Source organism: Canis lupus, chromosome 28 (assembly GCF_011100685.1).
Source record: "Canis lupus familiaris isolate Mischka breed German Shepherd chromosome 28, alternate assembly UU_Cfam_GSD_1.0, whole genome shotgun sequence".
NCBI classification, from domain to species: domain Eukaryota; kingdom Metazoa; phylum Chordata; class Mammalia; order Carnivora; family Canidae; genus Canis; species Canis lupus.
In genome coordinates this window covers 16,585,902-16,606,861 of record NC_049249.1, presented here as the reverse complement: position 1 = coordinate 16,606,861, position 20,960 = coordinate 16,585,902, and the positions used below count along the sequence as shown (strand labels likewise).

General features: G+C 40.3%; 1 protein-coding gene and 1 long non-coding RNA gene across 2 annotated transcripts in view; one reads left to right on the top strand and one right to left on the bottom strand.

The window, feature by feature from the left end:
* Nucleotides 1–768: 768 nt before the first annotated feature.
* On the bottom strand, nucleotides 769–10,876 carry LOC119866581. Its single transcript, XR_005380541.1, has 3 exons — nucleotides 10,807–10,876; nucleotides 6,490–6,556; nucleotides 769–1,086 (listed from the first exon to the last, which is right to left on the bottom strand). It is a non-coding gene; the product is annotated as an uncharacterized LOC119866581 (long non-coding RNA).
* A 93-nt stretch (nucleotides 10,877–10,969) lies between these two features.
* Nucleotides 10,970–20,960, top strand: part of COL17A1 (collagen type XVII alpha 1 chain) — a 52,186-nt gene continuing 42,195 nt past the window's right edge. The window contains exons 1-4 of the mRNA XM_038578717.1: nucleotides 10,970–11,190; nucleotides 16,423–16,485; nucleotides 18,534–18,578; nucleotides 20,292–20,396. Coding sequence (XP_038434645.1) covers nucleotides 16,434–16,485; nucleotides 18,534–18,578; nucleotides 20,292–20,396 — 202 coding nt within the window. The 5' untranslated portion in view covers nucleotides 10,970–11,190; nucleotides 16,423–16,433. The remainder of the gene's footprint in view (nucleotides 11,191–16,422; nucleotides 16,486–18,533; nucleotides 18,579–20,291; nucleotides 20,397–20,960) is intronic.

The following is a 20,960-nucleotide window of genomic DNA, read 5'->3' as shown; positions in this document are numbered from 1 at the left end:
TGCCTAGTCCACAATGTTTGGTAATCCTTCAAGCTCCTCAGTAGTGAGGATGGTTAAGAGCCCCAAACAGCTCTCTTGAACATTTCCCCAAAAGCCATAGCAAAACAAGCAAACAAAAACCTACATCTTAATCCTGACTCTACCATTAATGACATTCAATAATATATTTCATTTCTTTGGGTCTCAGTTTTCTCTTTTTCATTATCTGTAGGTGATCTCTAAGACCTCTTGAGTTCCAAAATTTTATGGTATTAACATTAAAAGTATGCCAATTTTTACTAAAATTAATCTCAAATATTCTAGCATCTTTAGAGAATTGGTACTTGTAAATCTTGTGTACTTATGGTCTTGACAAGGAGAGAGCTATAGTTGAATCTTTACATTTGAGTGACTCACTCTCAACCTTTGAAATGTGAATATCTCTTCTTAAGGTCAAAGCACTTTACAGAGTTCCACATGATAATATTTGTACCTTTGGAACCAATTGATTAAAAAATTAGGTAATGTGGGGGATCCCTGGGTGGCTCAGCAGTTTAGCGCCTGCTTTCAGTCCACAGCGTGATCCCAGAGTCTGGGATTGAGTCCCACATCAGGATCAGGCTCCGTGCATGGAGCCTGCTTCTCCCTCTGCCTGTGTCTCTGCCTCTCTCTCTCTCTCTCATGAATAAATAAATAAAATCTTTAAAAAAAAATTAGGCAATGCCAGAGGAATACTTTGACTTCATTAACACTTAAAATGAATTTACATTTTATTATTCACAACAGCATCTGTGTATATTTAGACAATATCATTACTTATTATGCATCTAAGTTTGGAGAATACCATTATTTACAATTATGTATCAGTGAGGATGCTTTCAACTCCAATAGCTGAAAATACCAACTCGAATTGCCTTAAATGATAAGGAAGTTTATAATCTCAACATACAAGGAGTCCAGAGATAGGGTGGCTCCATGACTATTTAATCTGACACTCGGTGTTGTCATGAGGAACAAGGATGTTTTCATTTCTCATCTCCTCACTGTGGTGCTCTTGTGGCTATAGTGTTTTAGCAGTTCCACATCATATCCAGACATAACAACATCCTGAAAAAGGAAAAGGTTATCACTTGTCTCCTTATAAGAAATAAGCCTTTCCCAAAAATCCCTAGATAGACTTTCTTCATGTACAATCAACCACAAATGAGTCACATTTCCTTCCTAAATCCATCATTAACAAGGGCAATGGGTTAAGATGAAGAGTTTGGTAATAGAATTGGGAGGCTACCACCATGACCACCATAACAGGTAATACATTCTCAGTCTATATATACAGAACACTGTGCATAGAGTCGTGGTAATAAGTCGACGTGTACTGCCCACTCCTCCTTCCAAATACTCTGGAAATCCTTGATCAAATCCTCTTCGTAGTTCCAAAGTCTGTTAACACTCACCACCCTATTAATGATTTGCATTCTTTTGTAGATTAGAAAGATGAAATTAATAGTTCTAAAACAAATCACCCTGTGTGTGCATCTTTCCTAGAAGATAAAGCTTAAATACTGCAACAAAGAACACATGTCATGCTTAATACTTAATGTTGCTAAAAAAAAAAATACTTAATGTTACTACTGAAAAAACAGATCTGCACAATGAACCAGTCTCAAATGAGATCACAGAAATTATGACTGGATATCATTACTGCAATCTACTCTTCTATAAGCATGATAACAAAAGGGGTCAGTGAGAAATATGGACTTTCCCAGACAAACAAAAATTGAAAGAATGAATTACCACTAGACTTCCCTTTCAAGAAATGTTAAAAGAAGTTTTGTACAGAAGAAGAAAATTATATAGGTCAGAAATTAAGGTCTACATAAAGTAAGGAAGAATATTCAAAAAGGAATAAATGAACGTGAAATTAAAACCTCTATTTTTCTTATTACCTATTGATCTAACAGACAACAGTTTGTTCAAAATATTAATACCAACAACATATTCAATTATGTATGGTTATGCTTTATATATATAGTGTACGCTTGTATATAAGTAAAATTAAAGACAGCAGGGGTGCCTGGGTGTCTCGATTGGTTAAGTGGCCAACTCTTGATTTTGGCTCAGGTCATAATGTCAGGATGGTGAGACTGAGCTCCACTTTGGGCTCCATGCTCAGCATCGAGTCTGCTTGAGTTTGTGTCTCTCACTCTGCCCCCACCTCCCACTCATGCTCTCTCTCTCTCAAATAAATAAATAAAATCTTAAAAAAAGAAAGAAAGAAAGAAAGAAAAGAAAGAAAAGAAAAGAAAAGAAAAGAAAAGAAAAGAAAAGAAAAGAAAAGAAAAGAAAAAAAGAAAAGAAAAGAAAAGAGAAAATGGCAAGCCTAACCACAGATTGGGATGAAATAAATATTTGCAAAAACACCTATCTCAAAAAGAATTTATGCCAAGAATATGTAGAGAATTTTCAAAATTCAGTAACAAGAAACCAACCCAATTTGAAAATGGGCAAAAATGTGAACAGACACTTCACCGAAGAAAATACATGAATGGTAAATAAACACATGAAATGATGGTCCACATCTTAGTCAACAGAGAAAGGCATGATGCAATATCACTCCACATTTATCAAAATGACTAAAACCAAATAAATGAACAATATTAAGAGCTGACAAAGATGTGGAACAATAAGAACTCTCATATATGACTGGTGGAAATGCAAAATGGTACAAATATTTTCAAAAACAATTTGTCAGTTTCTTAAGTCAAATTCTACATTTATCTAGGTCAACATTCCACTCATAGGTATTTGCCAAAGAAAATAAAAACTTACGTTCATACAAAATCTGTACATAATGGGGGCACCTGGGTGGCTCAGTTGGTTAAGCATCTGCCGTTGGCTGGGGTCATGATCCCAGGGTCCTGGGATGGAGCCCTACATCTGGCTCCCTGCTCAGCTGGGAGTCTGCTCCTCCCTCTCCCACTGCCTGCCTCCCTCCCTGTGCTCTCTCTCTTTCTGTCAAATAAATAAATAAAATATTTTTTAAAATCTATACATAATGTCCAAAGCAACTTTATTAATAATTGACAAAAATGAGACACAAGCCAAATGGCCATCAAAATATGAATGTATAAAAATTGTTTTACCCAAACAATGGAATATTACTTAGTAATAAAAAGAGGCAAACTAATGATGTCCACAACACAGATTAATCTTCGGTGTGAGTCAAAAAAGCCAGGTTCAAAAGGCTATGTATTGTATGATTCCATTACATGATATCCTGGAAAAGGGAAACCATAGGACTAGAAAACAGATTAGTAGTTGACAGGGGCTGGAGATAAGGGTGCATTACAATGGAGCACAGTGGAATTCGGGATGTGATAGAATTGTTCTAGATCTTGAATGTGGTAGTTAGACAACTATATGCATTTATCAAAACTCATGGGACACTAAAAAGGGTGAATTTTACTGAATTTAAATTATATGATTTACATCTGATTCTGGCAAATGGCTAAAACACCAGGGGCCCCAGAACACAAGTTGGGAACCACTAATGTAAGAATAGTCTGGAAATTTTTAGATGACTGTTATAATCACTAGAATGTTGAGTCGATGATCATGTCAGAAAATAAGACATGATTTTCAGTGTGAGTCTGTGTACTAGAGATATACCCGTAAGGAAAATAGTGGTAACCACAAACCAGATAATAGGGTGTGGTCTTCATCTTAATGAACATAATTCTTGCGTGAACATGTTTCATGAGAACCAAGCCTGTCTTCTGAATCATGACCTATAGTACAAGAGAGTGCTCATCACCTGATGCAGACATTTCAGACCTTTGGGATAAAAGCCATTAAAATCCAATCACAAATCCATCTGTCAGGTGGCTTCATGCTATTTTGTTGAATTGCTTTTCCTTGCTCCTCAATAGGGATCAAACCTAATACACATTTTAAACAACTGGTATATTTATATTCAGTAGTTCATTTCTGAGAGCTCATCTTTTTTTCTCTGAGCACAATTGAACTTTTCATCTCCTTGATGCTTCCTGACATTCCTTCCATGTAATTTCTGAGCACATAAAGTACAAATAACTTGGCTTACCCCAGTTCTTAGAGAGGTTTAACACTGCCAGGGTGGGCAGGTAAACTATTCCAAGCAAAAGACTAAGAATGAATTCCAGCCCAGACAGGAGGATTTTCATTTCTTCCATAAATGGGGAATCTTTTGGAATCTAAGGGGTATATTTTCTCTGATCATGACAGGATAGCGACTGTTAAGACTAACACTTCAAATATTGTTCTTTGGTTCATTGCTGTCTTTAATAAAAAGTAATTTATAAATATTTAATTATTAGAAACAAGTTACAAGGGTGCCTGGCTGGCTCAGTTGGAGGAGCATGGAACTCTTGATCTCAGGGCTGTGAGTTGGAGCCCCACGTTGGGTGAAGAGATTACTTAAATAAATATTAAGGGGCACCTGAGTGATGCAGTCTATTGAGTGTCCAACTCTTAGTTTCAACTTAGGTCATGATCTCAGGATCATGAAATTGATCCTCATTAGGGCTCCACACTTAGCTTCGACTCTGCTTGAGACTTTTTTTCCCTCTGCACCTACTCCCCTTTTCTCTCTCTCAAATAAATCTTTAAAAAAAATAAGTAACTATTTTTAAAAAGAAAAGAAACAAGTCACAAGTCATTTAGTAGGGCATGTGTTAAAAATAACACATGGTGGTTTTAAACTAATTAAATGTATTACCAAATGTGCTAATATTTTAATATTATCTTACTATCTAAATTCTTCAAGACAGAAAATGAAACCATTTTTTTAAAGATGGTATGTTAGGTAATGAACATAGGACAAAACAGAGGCAGGGAAAAGTCCAAACCAAGGGAATGATCTTTTTTTTTTCCATATCCTCCTGTAAGTTCTAACAGGTGGCCTTTTGAAGAAGGTAGAAGTCCTTTTGAGTTAAGAGAAAAGGAGGGAAGTTGCTGTGGTCAGTGGCTGGCTTGGAAAAATCTTGGTGTTAAAAAAAAAAAAAAAAAAGAAAAGAAAAGAAAAGAAAAATCTTGGTGTCATCCCAAGCTCTATCCTCTTTCTCATCCAAGCAGCAATCACTAAATGTCTTGTGTTTTCTCAGACTCCCTGATATTGGCCCCCTTGTTCCTTTCCTTTTTTTTTTTTTTTTTTTTAATCTTTGCCTTGCTAACCTTCAGCCTTTATCTTTCACCTCAACTACTGCCCTGGTGTCCTTATTGGTTTTACTGTCTTGTCTCTTTTGGTCCACTCTGCGTTGTCACCATATAAATCTTTGTTCCACTCAGTTTCCATCATTTCGTTCCTTGACTTCCCATAAATCTCTCTCACTCATGAAACAACATAGACATTCCTCAGGCTGACAGTTCATATTCCCCATGATCCAGCTGGCATACCCTTCCAACCTCTCCTTATCTATTCTTTTTTCATGGTATGTTTTACCATCCTCCACCCAAGCCTTACTCTTTCCTGTGTCTGTGCCTCTCATGTTGGACTCTGTGCTCAAAATTTCAGCTCCATCCTCAGCTTCATAATATCACCCGTCCATTTAAGTACAGCTCAAATGACAACTCTTTCATGAAACATTAGCTGAGGCCCACAGTTGGATATCTATATATCTTTTTTTTTTTTTTTTTTGCATTGTAAATTCCTTAAAAGCATGTTTTACATCTCATCCTCAATTCTGCCTATATACCGAATGCCTTGCTCAGGGTAGACACTCAACAGATACTTGTTTACTCATTCAATAAGTACTTATGGGTTCTGAGTGGATAAATGAATGAATAGGGGATCCCTGGGTGGCGCAGTGGTTTAGCGCCTGCCTTTGGCCCAGGGCGCGATCCTGGAGACCCGGGATCGAATCCCACGTCAGGCTCCCGGTGCATGGAGCCTGCTTCTCCCTCTGCCTGTGTCTCTGCCTCTCTCTCTCTCTCTCTGTGACTATCATAAATAAATAAAAAATTAAAAAAAAAATTAAAAAAAAAATGAATGAATAGATCTGAATTTAGAAATGGAAGCAAGAAACCACATGCTTTATTATTATAATAAAAGCAGCAAAGAATACAGTTTGGGAACAATTCAAGAACCATTATAGACAGGAAAAGCAGATGGAGAATGTAAGCCCACATGTGAAGGGCAGGAGTTGATACACTGTATCTTAGCTGCATCCTTCCAAAAGCCAAACTGCTCCATAAACTGTGACATATGCTGTTGTCATAATTGTTTACAAGGAAGTTTTATTATCCAGAAGAACATGCAACCAAAGAGAAAGCTAGGCAGAAATATGGTCTTCTAGTCTTAGAAATATAGTAGCAAACTGCAACAAATAATTATTGTATCATTTTTATTTTAACATGTAGGAATTCATTAAAAAAAAAAAAAAAAGCAATGGATTTACTATCCTCCAAAAGAGCTGAACTGCTGACTGTAGGTACTGGAATTATCTCAGTAAATATAAAATTATTTTCTCTCACCTTCTCAGTGAACTTCTTATTGTCTCTTAGGAATGCAAGGCAAGTATATTCCAAAACTTCAGGATTCCTAGATGAAAGTATCATCAGAACAACATGTCACTGTCATGTGATATTTTATGAAAGGAGGATCACAAAATTGGTAGAAATCCGTCTATAGGCTACATTCCTCTAAACCAAATAAAGAAAGAAAAATCTGTCTTCACAAAGATTAAATGAGGTGGTGAATTTAACAAAAACATTCACCCTGTCACCAAAAAGTGGATCTATGCATCACTTTTCAGAAACTTGGCAGCCACATAAAACAGGGTCCACCTATACTCAACATTGCTCAGCAAGTGATGAGAATCTGGCCACCAGGTGCCAATCTGGGCTACATGTGAATAGGCATCCTTTCTTCCCAACCTATTTAAAAGTCAGTAGACAATTTGGGGAGGATGAATATTTTTCCAGTTGCCACTTAAGGAAATTTTCTCTCTAGTCCATTACAAATTGATTAAATGTGACTCATTAACACAGCTCTGAATGAAGCAGGGAAAAAGAAACACATTTCCGGTGTCTTAGTCACTGCTACTTCCTAAATCTGACTCTGTTCCTTCATTTCAGCAAGAATTTCGCTTTTTTTCTGGTTAATTTAAAACATTTAAAAGACAACTCTCCTGGTTCCAGACATATGATAGGAACTTGATATATGAATGTTGAATGAACATAAGGTTTCTTTCACTCTATGTACCAAGATAATGTCTTCTTATAAATGATTTTGCCAAGCACAATAAATGATGAATATTGAATAACTGGAATATAAACACTTGAATTCTTTTAATTTCCTTCTCTCCCAAAGTGCTTAGTACAGGACTCTAAACAGCACACACACGCACGCATACTCACAGACTCAATTAGCTATTGAGTTAGCTTAGAGGATCTTGGATAAATTACTTTGGGGCTTATCTAGTTTGGGTCTGACTTTTCCATTGTCCCTGGAGAATTATGTTATTACAGGACACCAAGGGCAGGAAAAGACAGCCATTCTGATTCCAGTGGTTGATTAGCATGTTTGGTTCTATATAGTGGTTATAGTTAAATAACTGGTCTGTGGTTGCCACGGTTATTTAACTATAACCACTATATAAAAGTAAGTCCTAATAGATAGATATTTACCTAAATGTATCAATAAATTATACCAACATCATTATGCTGTTGGTGGCAAATATCCCCAGTATTCAGATGGTTTTCTTTCTGATTTAAGTTGTCTTCTGTTCTCAGCCTGATCTATTTTGATATTACCTATTTTCTTTCAGTTCAAAGCTATGGGCATATTTAAATTTTAATGATATACCAGGCAATGGGAAATGAGAGTTCAAGAGTTAAATGAAGTATAGGTTCTGCCATTGTATAAAACAAACAAAACAAAACACACACACATACAACCCAGTTCTCCTCTTGTGTCTTCCTTTACTCTCACATCACTACTAAGCCCACAGTACTTTGGACTCTCTGGTCACCAAATGTTGGTGGGGATGGGGGGGTTCCTACATCAAGGAGCTCTACAACAACAGCCATGTGTCCTACAATTTAACTCAATTCTGACACTGTCTTCTTGTAGACTGTCAGATCCCACAGGGTAAAGACTCAGTCCCACAGGCTGCTCCCCCACTGCAGGTGCCAATCACAGATAATAGGTTTTCAGGTTACCCACAACTTCTGTTCGACTTGGCAATTAATCAGAGATTCCCATGACCTCCTCTCCCTTGGTTCAATTATTTGCTAGAGCGGCTCACAGAACTCAGGGAAACACTAATTTATGTTTAATTAACTATTAAAAGATATGATAAACTATACATATGTACAGCCAGATGAAGGGATGCTTAGGGTGAGGTCTGGGAAGGTCTGAGCACGGGAGCTTCTTTCCCCGTGGAACTGTCTCACTCTCCTGGTATGCGGATGTATTCACCTACCTGGAAGCTCTCTGAGCCCCATTCCATTGGTTTTGTATGGAGGCTTCATCAGATACATATGATCAATCATTTACTCCATTTATAGGCCCTCTGCCCTTTCTGGAGCCACTTAATAGATGTAAAATCTTTGGCCTGGTTGCTCAATCTCCCTGAATTTCATTTTTCTCAGCTATAAAATAAAAAAATAATAGTATACACCTCTTAGAGGTTGCTAAAGGGAATAAATAAAATAATGTATGTAAAATATCAGGTGCACAACAGACCATAGAAAACGTTAATTCCAGTCTCTCTTCTTTCTTAATAATCCAAACACCCACACAGTGCCAGTATGGAGTTGCTTCCTAATGGCGATTTAACAACATTTTCCTAATGCCTAAAAACACTTCCCTCCCATGGTTAATGAGGCCTTGTGTAATCTAGCCCCTGCTCTCTCTCTAGCTTCTCTCCCATTGCCACCATCTCTTTGGTATACTTTCACAGATTGGCATCACTTTTCCTCAAACTTACTTTGCTTCTTCTACTTCAGAGCCTTCTCAAATATTTTCTTCTCTGTCTAAATTCTAGAACAGTCTCAACCCCTCCTTTCATCTGTATGACCTCAGTTCAACCTTTCTCTGTCAGTCTAAATGTTACCTTCTTAGCAGAATTTGCCCTTTGAACCCTACTCTGGATGACCTCTCCTCCTCTCTGATAAAATCCAGCATTCTGTCTTTATAATAGTTATCACATTCTTAATTGTATATCGATGCATAATTATTTGTTATGAACATCATTTGTTATAAATTTTATCCCCCCCACACACTAAAATTCAGATGGTGAAACCTAACCCCCAGTATCTTAGAATGTGATGATGATTTGGAGATAGAGCTTTTAATGAAGGAGTTAACATGAGGCTGTTAGGATGGGCTCTAATCCAATCTGTGTCCCTATAAGAAATTAGGACACATAGTGAGACAACTGGCAAAGCCCACATGAGAACACAGCAGGAAGACAGCACTCTGCAAGCCAAGGGAGAGGCTTCAGGAGAAACCTAGCTGTGACATGTTGGTATTGGACTTCCAGCCTCTGGAACTGTGAGAAAATTCATTTCTGTTGTGTCAGCCACCAGAATTTTGTCCTGGCAGCCTTAGCAGAGTAATACATGTAAGGACTGTCTTCTTCTTCTAGACTGTGAGTTCTGTAAGGTTAGAGAATATGTCTGTATTTCACCACTAAACTCTCAACATACACTTTAATTTCTGGTTCTGAGCAGGAGTCAACATGTGTTTGCTTAATTCATGAATTAATGAGTAAATCAATGAATGATGTAGGTTCATTTCAGTTTTATGCTGAAAGCTCTCCATCTTCCAGATTCCCAGTGTTCTTCTCCTATGAAATTGACAGCAGACATATTGAGTACTTATTTGGGTAGGCAGGAACATCCTAGAAAACAAGAACCTAGTAGTGTCACATTGTAGGTCATGGAAAGGGTTCTGAAGTGTGGGACCCCACACTTAGGAGCTTAGGAGCAAGACCCCTGCAAGTAGTGCTCAGTGGTTGGCTACCCTTTTACATGGGGTGATTGCCCTGGGGCAATCATGGGGTGTAGACGTGCATTAGTGTATACTGCAGGAATCCTGCGGCTCCCCTCAGGACTGAGAATACCACCTAAGTGACTTCCAGGTTCATATGTCCCATATGACCCATATCAAGAGTCTCAAGCTAGTCTACAGGGGTCCTGGAAAGCCAGATACTAAGCAGGTATTCATGAGAATTATGTAGATTGGTGTAAATTGACTCTTTAGAGAAGTCTTATGACTCCACAGAATGTAGCTGAGACTATATGGTTTCTGGGAGTCCATACTTGTCTTTGGGTGTATGGAGACCGTGTTGGCCTGATTTGAACGGCAAAAAGTCTCTTAACCTTCCTCAACAGTTATCTCTCCATTATTTGGTGGCTAGATGCCTAAAATCTTTCACTAATGTTTCACTCTTTGGAGTCAATATCATTAAACCTGGCTGCCCCTTTTTAAAAAAACGAATCCCTATACCAGCAATTGTTCCACATTTTAAGTCATTCATATCTTATTCTAAATGAGTTCACCCATTTCCTCCAGGTGGGCTTGACCTGGCTTGGGTCAGAATGAGGGAAAGAGGGCAAAGGCAGATGTAGGAGAAACAGGTCTTGAATATAAATGCTGCCAAGTTCACAGTTTTTCGAGGAATCAGACACTCTGCCCACAGGCCCCCCACAAGCCTGGCCACACCATGAGTCCTGCTCCTTGGAATTTTTACAATTCTTTGGCCACAAGAAAGGGGAATATCGAGTTGTGGCAGTTCCCTGGTTATGAAAGACAAGGAAATTAATGAAGGGCATTTCCTTTACCTTTGTTCCTTTGTCCCCATGGACCCATAAATGGTTAATCGGCCGACTGTGGTAGGAGAAACTTTCTGCCTCCTGTAAAGTTTGATTCCTGGAGGCAGATCTTTTTTAAATGCAGCAAGTGTCAGATAATTGGAAGGGTGGAGTAATTGTAAACCCCGACACACCTTTGTCAGGACTTGTTAGGGAGCAAAGAACTGAAAGAAACAAGGGGGAGAGCAGGAGAGGTGAACATTTTTGAAAGATCACTCAGCTCTAACACACCTGGGCTGGGTCTGGATAAAAAAAAGTGGGGCCTGCAAACGTCTTGGAGAAAACATCAGGAGGAGAAAGAGAGAGGGGGGTTTCTTCAAAGTTGTTTCCAGTCCCTACCAGTTCTCAGAGAAGGTAAGTTGCAGGAGGGAGTCACCCTTCCTCCCTTCTTCTGGGACTTTGATTGGACATTTGCTATTGAGAATTTAAGTGTTTGTTGGAGAAAATGATATGAAATTATTAAGGTGCAAGCATTGTGGCAGAAGCAGTTAATTGATCACAAAAGGTTACTTGAGTTTCTGCAGTCCGCCTAGGGCGGGTCTTTTAAAGGAACAGTAAGAAAGACTCATCTGGGGGAAGAAGAAAAAGGCCAGTTGAAATAAATTGGGGTCTCGTGGCCACATTGTTTTTCTTTTTTGGTATTATTTTCAGTATTGTTAAATGGCTCATGTTAACAGTTTTATTTAGAATGGGATAGAGTTATGATTCCTTCAGTCTCAAGCTCTCTTGCTCTCTCTCCTCCCTCCTACTTCTACTACTCTACTACTATTTCCTTATCTTCCCTTGACAGCAGAGAATATCTCCAAGGGGAAGTTAAAGTGTAGGTAAGTGGAAGCTTATACCAGCAACCCCTTAGCCCTAGGAGCTGACGTGCTCCCTGGGCCTCTGTGCTGGAAGGTTCTGATTAAGCTCAAGAGGATGGACAGACATGGTTGTTTATCACACTCTCAACATACTGCCTCTAATCTAAAGTAAAGTGTAATATCTTAAATGATATAATTCATCCGGGAATTTCCTGGAGTCAAATTTAGACCAAGAGAAAAAGAGAACTGTGTATATACTTTTACTGGCTAATTTGCCCCCTCCCCCCAACTCATTTTGGGGTGAGAATTACCAACTCCAGTATCTCACTCGACCACACTAACTGCTCGATGACAAATTACCACTTTGCTTTTTGGAGTGTAGGCAAAGCATCTGGCATATCACTTCATCCAAGTAGCTGTTAATCAGTAGCTAATGGTCAGATTTGTTCATGTCCATAAAATAGAGTGAGGTTTTTAAAAGATAGTCATTTGAGAAGCTGAACGGTTTCTCCTCACCCCCATCTGCTCTGTCTTAGAACAGAGGCACAGATCTGAGTGTCTTAGAACTAAGGCACAGATCTGAGTCAGCTCCTGATGGATGCCCTTCAGAGAATCAGAGGCACCAGCTTTACTCTGTGCCCCTCCAAGAGGCCCACACAAATCTGATCAGAGTTTACATGGGGACTGTAAAAGAGCCTTGCTTCAAGCTTGGGTAGAAACTCAGATTCGTGAAACTGATCCCACCTAAGAACCAACCTCATTCTTAGATTATGCTTGCCCAAAAGAAGTCTAGGTCTCTGTGGTTTGGCTCCTTCGCTATTATTAACATCAGCAGGATTTCCTGAAACACGGCTGTAAACAAGTCACAGAATCACAGAGATGGTGCCCAAACTCCCCCAACCCCAAAGTATGGAAATCAAGGATGCCTACCTGGGCAAGGTGGCACACCCTTTGCTGAGGTTTGTAGAGACAAAAGCCTCTGAGACAATGCACCCTAGGGCACTGGTTTTCCTGGCCAGCAAGCAAACTGCTTGCTTCATCTGTGTTAACAGATCACAGTAGTGGATGGTTTTCTCATGCTTTGACCATTTTGTTGTTTTGTTTTAAAATTTGAAGCGTACAGAGATGGGAGTAATAGAAGCTGTAAAAATACTTGCATTTCCTTAGCAGAGGATAGGAAGATTCATTCTTAAAATAGGAACTAGAAAACACTTAGTCTCTCCACTCCCTTCCTTAGTGAAGAGCAAGTGTCTTATGGGTCATTAGAATAAGGTCAGTGTCAGAGCTGACTGTCCCTAACAGTGGTTGGTCCTTGTTTTTACATTCGCCACCCATAGAATAGTTTTAGGTGAATGTGACATCATTTAAATGCAGTGGAAAGAAAAAATTCAAAAGAGTAGAAAAATGATTTTGAATTGCCTTTTCCTGCATAAGAAAATATCTCGGGATCATTTTCTACATCTTCTAAAGAACATTAACCATGAAATAACCACAAAGCAGCCCCTTAGAACTACGGGTGGAAATTAGCATAATTTTGGAATTGAGAACCTAGAGACCTACTACTCTTCCTTGACTCTAGTGAAATGGCCCAAACATCAAAGAAGTTACAATTAAAAGAGTTAAAAATTATGCTACTTGACAGTGCTTCCATTAAGTAGTGTTTTGGGGGAAGAACACACTGGTGAGCTCTCTGGGAGAGGCAGGCTGGGGCATGTGCCCGGGCTTGTAACTTTCCTTTCCCTAACTTACACTTCTTAAAACTATCTGCACGAGGAATGTTTAAAAAGGAAGTCTGTGGGAATACTGTAGGTCCCTATGGGACCAGGTTTGTGCCTCCACCCATCACTTCCCTTTTGATGACTCATTGAAAAACACTTTTGTCTTATGTCTGGTTTAAAGGAATCTACCTCCCCGCACAACCCTGCCACTTCAGACTATCAGTGGTAAAGTCAACAGAACTCCATCCTGTGTATTCCAGGCCCAAGAAATCATTCTGGATAGCCAAGGGCACAGCTATCTGAGGGGCTTCAGGCTGAAAGAGAGACAGGGGCCCATCCACCTGCACCCACCTCACACCCATTCTCTCCCGGAGCACCTTCTAATAAGAAGCCCCCAGGCCCTGGAGGAGGGTATCTGATTTCTTAGCAGGTGGTCTCCTTGTGCCCTCTGGAAGTTGGAGAACTCTTGGCATTTTGCTGTATACCTCAAGGCTCCATCATTAGGACTTAAGAAAAAGATTAGCAGTACCTAGAAAAGTGGGTTATTTTTTTGAGTACAGAGAGAAGAAAACACTCACTAGGTTTGCTGCCTGGAAATGGAGAGCCTTATCAATTGGAGCCATCATCAGTCTGCCTTGTTGGCTATGAGTCAAATAAACCCATCCAAACCCAAATGTACAGCTGCTGGCAGCAGCTTTCTGTAGAGGATCAAAATACACAATAACTTGTGGGAAGTAAAACTTCCATGGCTTTTTATAAACAGTTCCTTTCCGGATAGTATTTCATATCAGTTCAAGTGCCACCCTAGGTGGTTCCCCACTAGCAGCCAGGTGCATTTGAGTGTTTAATCTCCAAAATGCCTCCTGGTCCACAGCTAATGACCAATTAAAAAAGAAAGAAAGAAAAGGCAGAGGGGGCTTCAGAGTTACCAGAGGCAATTGCTGCTTAAACAAAAGATTTCAAAGACGGTATCTGGTAGCATGTAAGTTTTCATGACAATAGTCATACAGGTCTACAATAGTCATACAGGTTGTAGTCAGAATGCAGACACAGACACAGGCCAGGTTTGGCCTTCTAAAGAGGCTGGACTCCCTATGAAATTGTCTATGCAGCCCCTCCTCTTTGGCTCCGGGAAACATACCAGAGCCAAAGCCACCTTCTGTGCCTTCTCAGATCCAGTCAGGAGTTTTTCCATGATGCCTCATTCTTTGCCTAGAGCTGCATTTAAGAAACTCCCATGAGCAGGAAGTTGGCACATTCGACCAGGCCCTGAAGCTAACTGTGCCGATCTTGGTTCATTCCACTGGGTAGCTGAGCAGCTGGTCTCCCGTGGCCTTGGTTTTCAGCAAGGAAGTCACTCAAGGCATTATGACTTTCATTAGCCCTAGATGCTTTCATTTGTGTGGATCCCTTCCTGCATTTAAAAAACAAACAAATAAACCTTTAAAAATTATATTTTATGATTGCATTGAAAGAATATAAACCAGGTTAGATTGTGTTCATTTCTCCTTCTGATTTTAAATATTTTTCTTTTTAAGATTTATTTATTTGAGAGAGAGAGCAGGTGTAGGAGCGGGACAGAGGCAGAGAGGGGGGTGAGAGAAGCCTCACATAGGCTCTCCGCTCAGCACAGAGATCAGCATGGGGCTGGATCCCAGGACCCAGAGAGGGTACCCTGAGCCAAGATCAAGAGTCAGTCGCCTAACTGATTGAGCCACCCAGGCGCCCCATTTCTCCTGATTTTAATTTTTTTTTAATTTTTATTTATTTGAGAGAGAATATGTGAGCAGATGGGAGGGGCAGAGGGAGAGGAAGAAGGAGACTCCCGGCTCAGCGGGGAGCCTGATGTGGGGCTGGATCACAACCTGAGCTGAACATAGATGCTTAACCAACTGAGCCACCCAGGTGCCCCTCTCCTTCTGATTTTAAAAAGAAATTAAAACTTTCATGGGCCCTTAAAAGTATCATAGGATTAGGCACTGTGCCTTGTGTGCCTAACAGCTAAGTTGACCCTGAAGTCATCAGGCCGGGGGGAAAAAAGCTGAAAGGAGAAATCTTCAAACAAGGGGCATCCTGGGCAGAAGGGGCTTGCCCAGAATTCTAGAATCCAATTTGAACTGCATCCAAAAGGGGAAGGAAAAGTTAGGGGAAAGAGAGAACTACTAGGAAAAGCTAGATTTCAAGTCCTCCCAGATGTGGGACTGGGAAACACAGGAAGAATGTTGGGATGGAGATCCTTGTTGTGTAACCCTGTGTGTGTAACCCCCACCTCCACACCTACCCCGAGCTTCCTACTGTCAGATGGCCTCAGTCCTCTACACTTCAGGACACAGTGGACAAGAAAATCATTGGTTTTCCCTTCCAGAAGCAGTGAGTGAAGGGGGAACATAGATAACATACAAATATGTCTTTTCCTATATACTTCCGTAGGTCTTACACATTTTCTTCATATATTTTTCCTTCTCATGTCTGTAAATTAGTATACTGGGGCTAGCTTGTTATGAAGGGAAAGCTCCATATTGTGATAAGTGTTAAGTGCCATACGAATACCAACAATACAATATTTTTTTCCTAATTTAAATCCATCAAGCATCATTCTCCCATCTAAACTCTAAATGAAGCATGAATGTCTTATGTCCATCAAGTTCCATATATACACTGAACATTATGGGATACCACAAAATGAGTTCGTTAGAAGTACCAAGTGCCTTGACCCACATTCAGCTATCTGTTACTTTGGCGAAGAATGGAGATTTTGCAGTCAAAGGTCAGGGCACCACATCTGTAATCCCGATAATGCTCAGCAGGGGGCAGCCTGGTCAATGAGATCCCCAAAAATACACCCCATCCAGAAGAATAGAATCCAAAGTGGAACTATTAAATGACTCTCTCTTACAACTGAATCAAGGAGTGAGAAGGACTCTTGTATAAAATATGCACAAGAAAGAACCATGACTTGAATTCTAGGAGTCAAGTGTTTTTGGTTCTCTGTTTCCATAGTAGGGACCTACGCTTCCTTAAAATGATGGTAAGAATCATGGTCATGATTTCTGGCTTTTCTGCAGGTGGCGATGGTATGGATGTAACCAAGAAAAACAAGAGAGATGGCTCTGAAGTCACTGAAAGAAGTAAGAGCGTGAGATATATCATTTAATAGTAATAAAAAAATTCGGAAAGAGTAATTCATGCCAGATTACATTGCAACTTCTTTATCATTTCTAAATTTTTTTTTCATTTCTAAATTATTTATAGTTTTTCTTGGGTTGTTTTTTTTTTCACTTTTTTTTCACCATATCATTTAAAATGTTTTCCTAGTCTTTACTCCTTCCCATGAGATAACTTTTGTTGATTTTAATATACCTGTAATCAAAATGTGTTCTGCTTTTTCTTCAAAAATGAAAATTACCATTTTGACCTTTAGTTTTCATAATCAGCATTTTAAAAGGCTGCATAATATTCTGTGGAATGAATTTGCCATAAGTCATTTAACCATGTCTTTATTTAGAATACAGAGCAACAGAAATCTAAAAGAATAATATCCTACTTACTGCAGGGACAAAGTTAGAATAACACTGGTGTCACTGTTGCAATCTATACCGAAATTGAAAACAGGCACATTCCTTTTGTGAAACTGCCTAAATGATAAATTCAGAGACATTTACACTGTCCCCTAAACCGTTTTAAGTCTTTGATTTATCCTGTGACTTTCATATATCTCTAATAAAAAAAATTCTGGCTTCATGGACTTGAAACTTTAGGTTAAGAAATAATTTATTTTTATGTGTCCAACAATCCCAAAGGTCCACACAATGAGAGGTTTAGTGAAAGCTCAAGGACTGTTATTTAAATCAAGCTGCCATTTTAGTCTGAAAAACCACTTCCTGTTATGCATGGAATGAAGTTTCTGCCATAGTCATCACCTCATGTTCCTGCCAGAACAAGGAAATCAATTGGGAAAATACCGTGCAAAGAAGGAAAGGGGTGGGGGCAGCAAGACTGGTGCCGGATAGAGCAGTATCTCGTAGAACGGCTTAAATTGGCAGAAACCATCCTGCACTTTTTCTCCTTTCACCATCCCTACTGACATGCATGCACACAGAGACACCGTGCATGCACATTCACCCGGGCATGCTTACATGCACACCACACACATGCATACACCTGGGCACATGCTCATGTACACCATGCACACACATACACCTGGGCATGTGCATATACACAACACGCATGCACATATAGCCAGGCATGTGCACATGCACACACTACACAAGTGTGTTGTTAAAGACCAGTGACCTCAGCTGATTGTTCCTCCTTTATGTCCCACACACAGGGAGGTGGTGATGATGGTCACCATCAGAGAACAGCATTGGCCCCATTGTGGTTTTAAGAATCCACCCACCTCCCCATGTTGCTGCAGGGGAGAGAGCGGTTCAGGAAGGCAACAAGTTTTTCTTCTAACTGGTGTTTAAAAGATACAGGAGACTTTTATAACCTCCATGGATTCATCATCACTTGAGAGTCTAGAGAAACTCAGCCTGGGGAGGCAAAGGGACTGGTTATTCAAGTCGGTCTTTGATGCTCATCTGTCTCTGAGTCACCAAGCACCAAATGTGACTTACCAACCCCCTCCCCACCTTCCTACAACGCCCCAACTCAGGGGTGATCCTGAAGATGTTAGAATGATTTATGTCCTTTTGGCATCCCCAGTTGAAAAAGAAGCACAAAGTAATTATCCACTTCACAGTGAAATCAGGATAATGCACTGGCCCCCAGCTGGACACGGTGACCATTTGGAAGGGGCAATGCAGACAGAGTGTGGCTCGACACACCTGAGAGTTGGCTTGAGGCCTTGGTCCTCCTTCAGAGGTGAATCTAGGTCTGGACTGGATCTAATTGTTAAATGAGAGGCATGGATACCAAGGGAAGTCATCCTTCTAATCAGGGGGTGACTATTTTTGGTTCCAAAAGGATATTTTCCAGGTACATTAAACCCCATTGTTATTGCACATATTTTCATGTACAGAGGGTCAGATCCATACTATAAAGCACAAGTATACAAAAATCTATGTTGAGCCTAGTTTAAGATGCTAAGCCTATGACAGATGTTAGACCTTGCCAAAATACAGGGAATTCAGTGCATTATGTAAGATCTTATCTTTTTATTGTCTTTTTCTAGTTATCACGGAGACAGTATCCACAAGACTTACATCCTTACCACCAAGTAAGTGACTATTGAGAGCTTTCTTCTCAGGAAGGCATGTGCGAAGGACTCCACATATAACCTTTCCCATAGGTGTTCACTCTTCAGTTGAGCAATTCCAAAATATCTGAAATCTCTTTTAACAGCTATGTTGACATTAATTGATATACCACAAAATCCACCATTTGAAGTATATAATTCAATGATTGTTAACCTTGTGAACCTTAAAAATAAAACTGCCAGTTATATTTTACCAGCAAAATAGCACAGAATCACAACCTGGAACAAACAGCTAAGACAGAAGCAGAGGCAAGTCCAACAAACAAAGGAGAGGAACATTATTTTAGGGAGAAGAAAGAGGAAGCTGAATATGTGGTTTATTTTTTTTAATAATAAATTTATTTTGTATTGGTGTTCAATTTGCCAACATACAGAATAACACCCAGTGCTCATCCCATCAAGTGCCCACCTCAGTGCCCACCACCCAGTCACCCCCACACCCCGCCCTCCTCCCCTTCTACCACCCCTAGTTCATTTCCCAGAGTTAGGAGTCTTCCATGTTCTGTCTCCCTTTCTGATATTTCCCACTTATTTTTTCTCCTTTCCCTTTTATTCCCTTTCATTATTATTTATATTCCCCAAATGAATGAGACCATATAATGTTTGTAGATATGTGGTTTAAATGAAAGATCATTGGAGAAAAGCAAGAGTTCGGGGTGATGGATGGTTTCTCATTGGCCAAGTTGCAGGCGAGGTAGATTTCCTGTAGGAGAGGCAATGTACATCTTTCCCTGTTGGGGCTTCTCACTGATGACTCTTTCCTGTTGAGGATTCTTCTGTTGGGTCTATAATTGACCTTAAGTGGCATGACTTCCCTCTCAGCCTCCCCCTCTGGCATCAGTCCACTTTAGAGAGGTTTCCTTTTGTTAATTTTCACAGTATATTTACAGAGTTGTGCAGCCATTGCAACAATCTAATTTTAGAACATTCCATTGACCCAAAAGGGAACTTCATGACCCTTAGCAGTCACTCCCCATTCTGCTGCCCCTCTCCCCAGCACCCCCTAGAACCACGAATCTACTCTCTGTCTCTATAGATTTACCTGATTGGACACTTGTATCAGAAACCTTATCCAGCCTGAGCTCAGGGTGGGAGAAGGGAACCACCAGTCAGGCTTCTGTCTCAGTCCACTTTTTTCCTGAGGAAGTCCTTAGGTTTAGTGGATTCTGTGTTAGAAAACCAAGCCCTAAAGCTATACCCCTGCACCTCCCAAGAAGCCTGGCTTGCAGAAGATAGGGACAAGAGGTCAGAGCTTGACAGGCTGCCACATGGAAGGCCAGCAACACAGAGCAGTCACTAACCCCCTCAACAAGTCTAGTGGCTGCCATGTCTGTGGCACTGACCAGGCGATGTCAAAAAAGCAAGCCCAACCCATGTCCTGGCCTCACAGAGCTTTTTATCACTCAGCTGTCTTTTCTAATACTTACGTTTTACTAATGAGCAACTTGCTGTGCTCCACCCAGAAGACTTTCCTATTAAATTGGGTGGAATATTTGCTCTTGACATTTCTATCAAAACCAAATAAATGAGAGTATGGCAGCTTGCACCTGTAAAGGGACCCCAAACCAACTGGGTGGTAGGAGAGAAGCCAGGGGTAGTCTCCACAGCCGAGCAGGAAGGGACCCCCTGGCATGACTCCACCCATAAATTGTCATCTGCTTCTTGTTCCTGCAGAAGGGGGAACCAGCAACGGCTATGCTAAAACAGGCTCTCTTAGTGGAGGGAGCCGGCTGGAGAAGCACAGCCTGACACATGGCAGCAGTGGCTACATAAACTCAAGTAAGTGCCTGCTGGTTGGAGGGATTGGGGGAGAACATTTCGGGGGAGGGGGGTGTCCTACAAGGAGTGGGATGGTCACAACTGCTTGTCATCCATTCCAAATGCCCCAAATTGCTATGTTACTGACACACATCCCAGCCAAGGTGATACTTTCAAATTAGTCACATTCGAAGCCTGCTTACTTAAGAAGCCTGCTTACTTAGGATGGGATCAATTTTCATTAAGTCCCCAATATAAATAACAATCAAGAATGCTTCACAGGGAGGTGGCTCCTTTCCCACTGAATCACTCTTTAAGCCAATTCTTTTAGGGAAGGGTGTGCACACAAGAGGGTTTACAATTTGCATTAACAACAACAACAAAAGAAACTTAACAACTGGGTTACTCTGCTCAGAGGAATCTAGTGGCACACAATCCCACACTGAGTTTCCACTGGGCAAGCATCCAACACAGGCCCATTGTTCCCAGTGAAACACTCTTTCCCTGTAGCTTTCAAACCCAAATGAGACAGAGCAAGGCAAAACAAAACAAAACAAAAAAAACAAGCACATATATAGCCCCTGA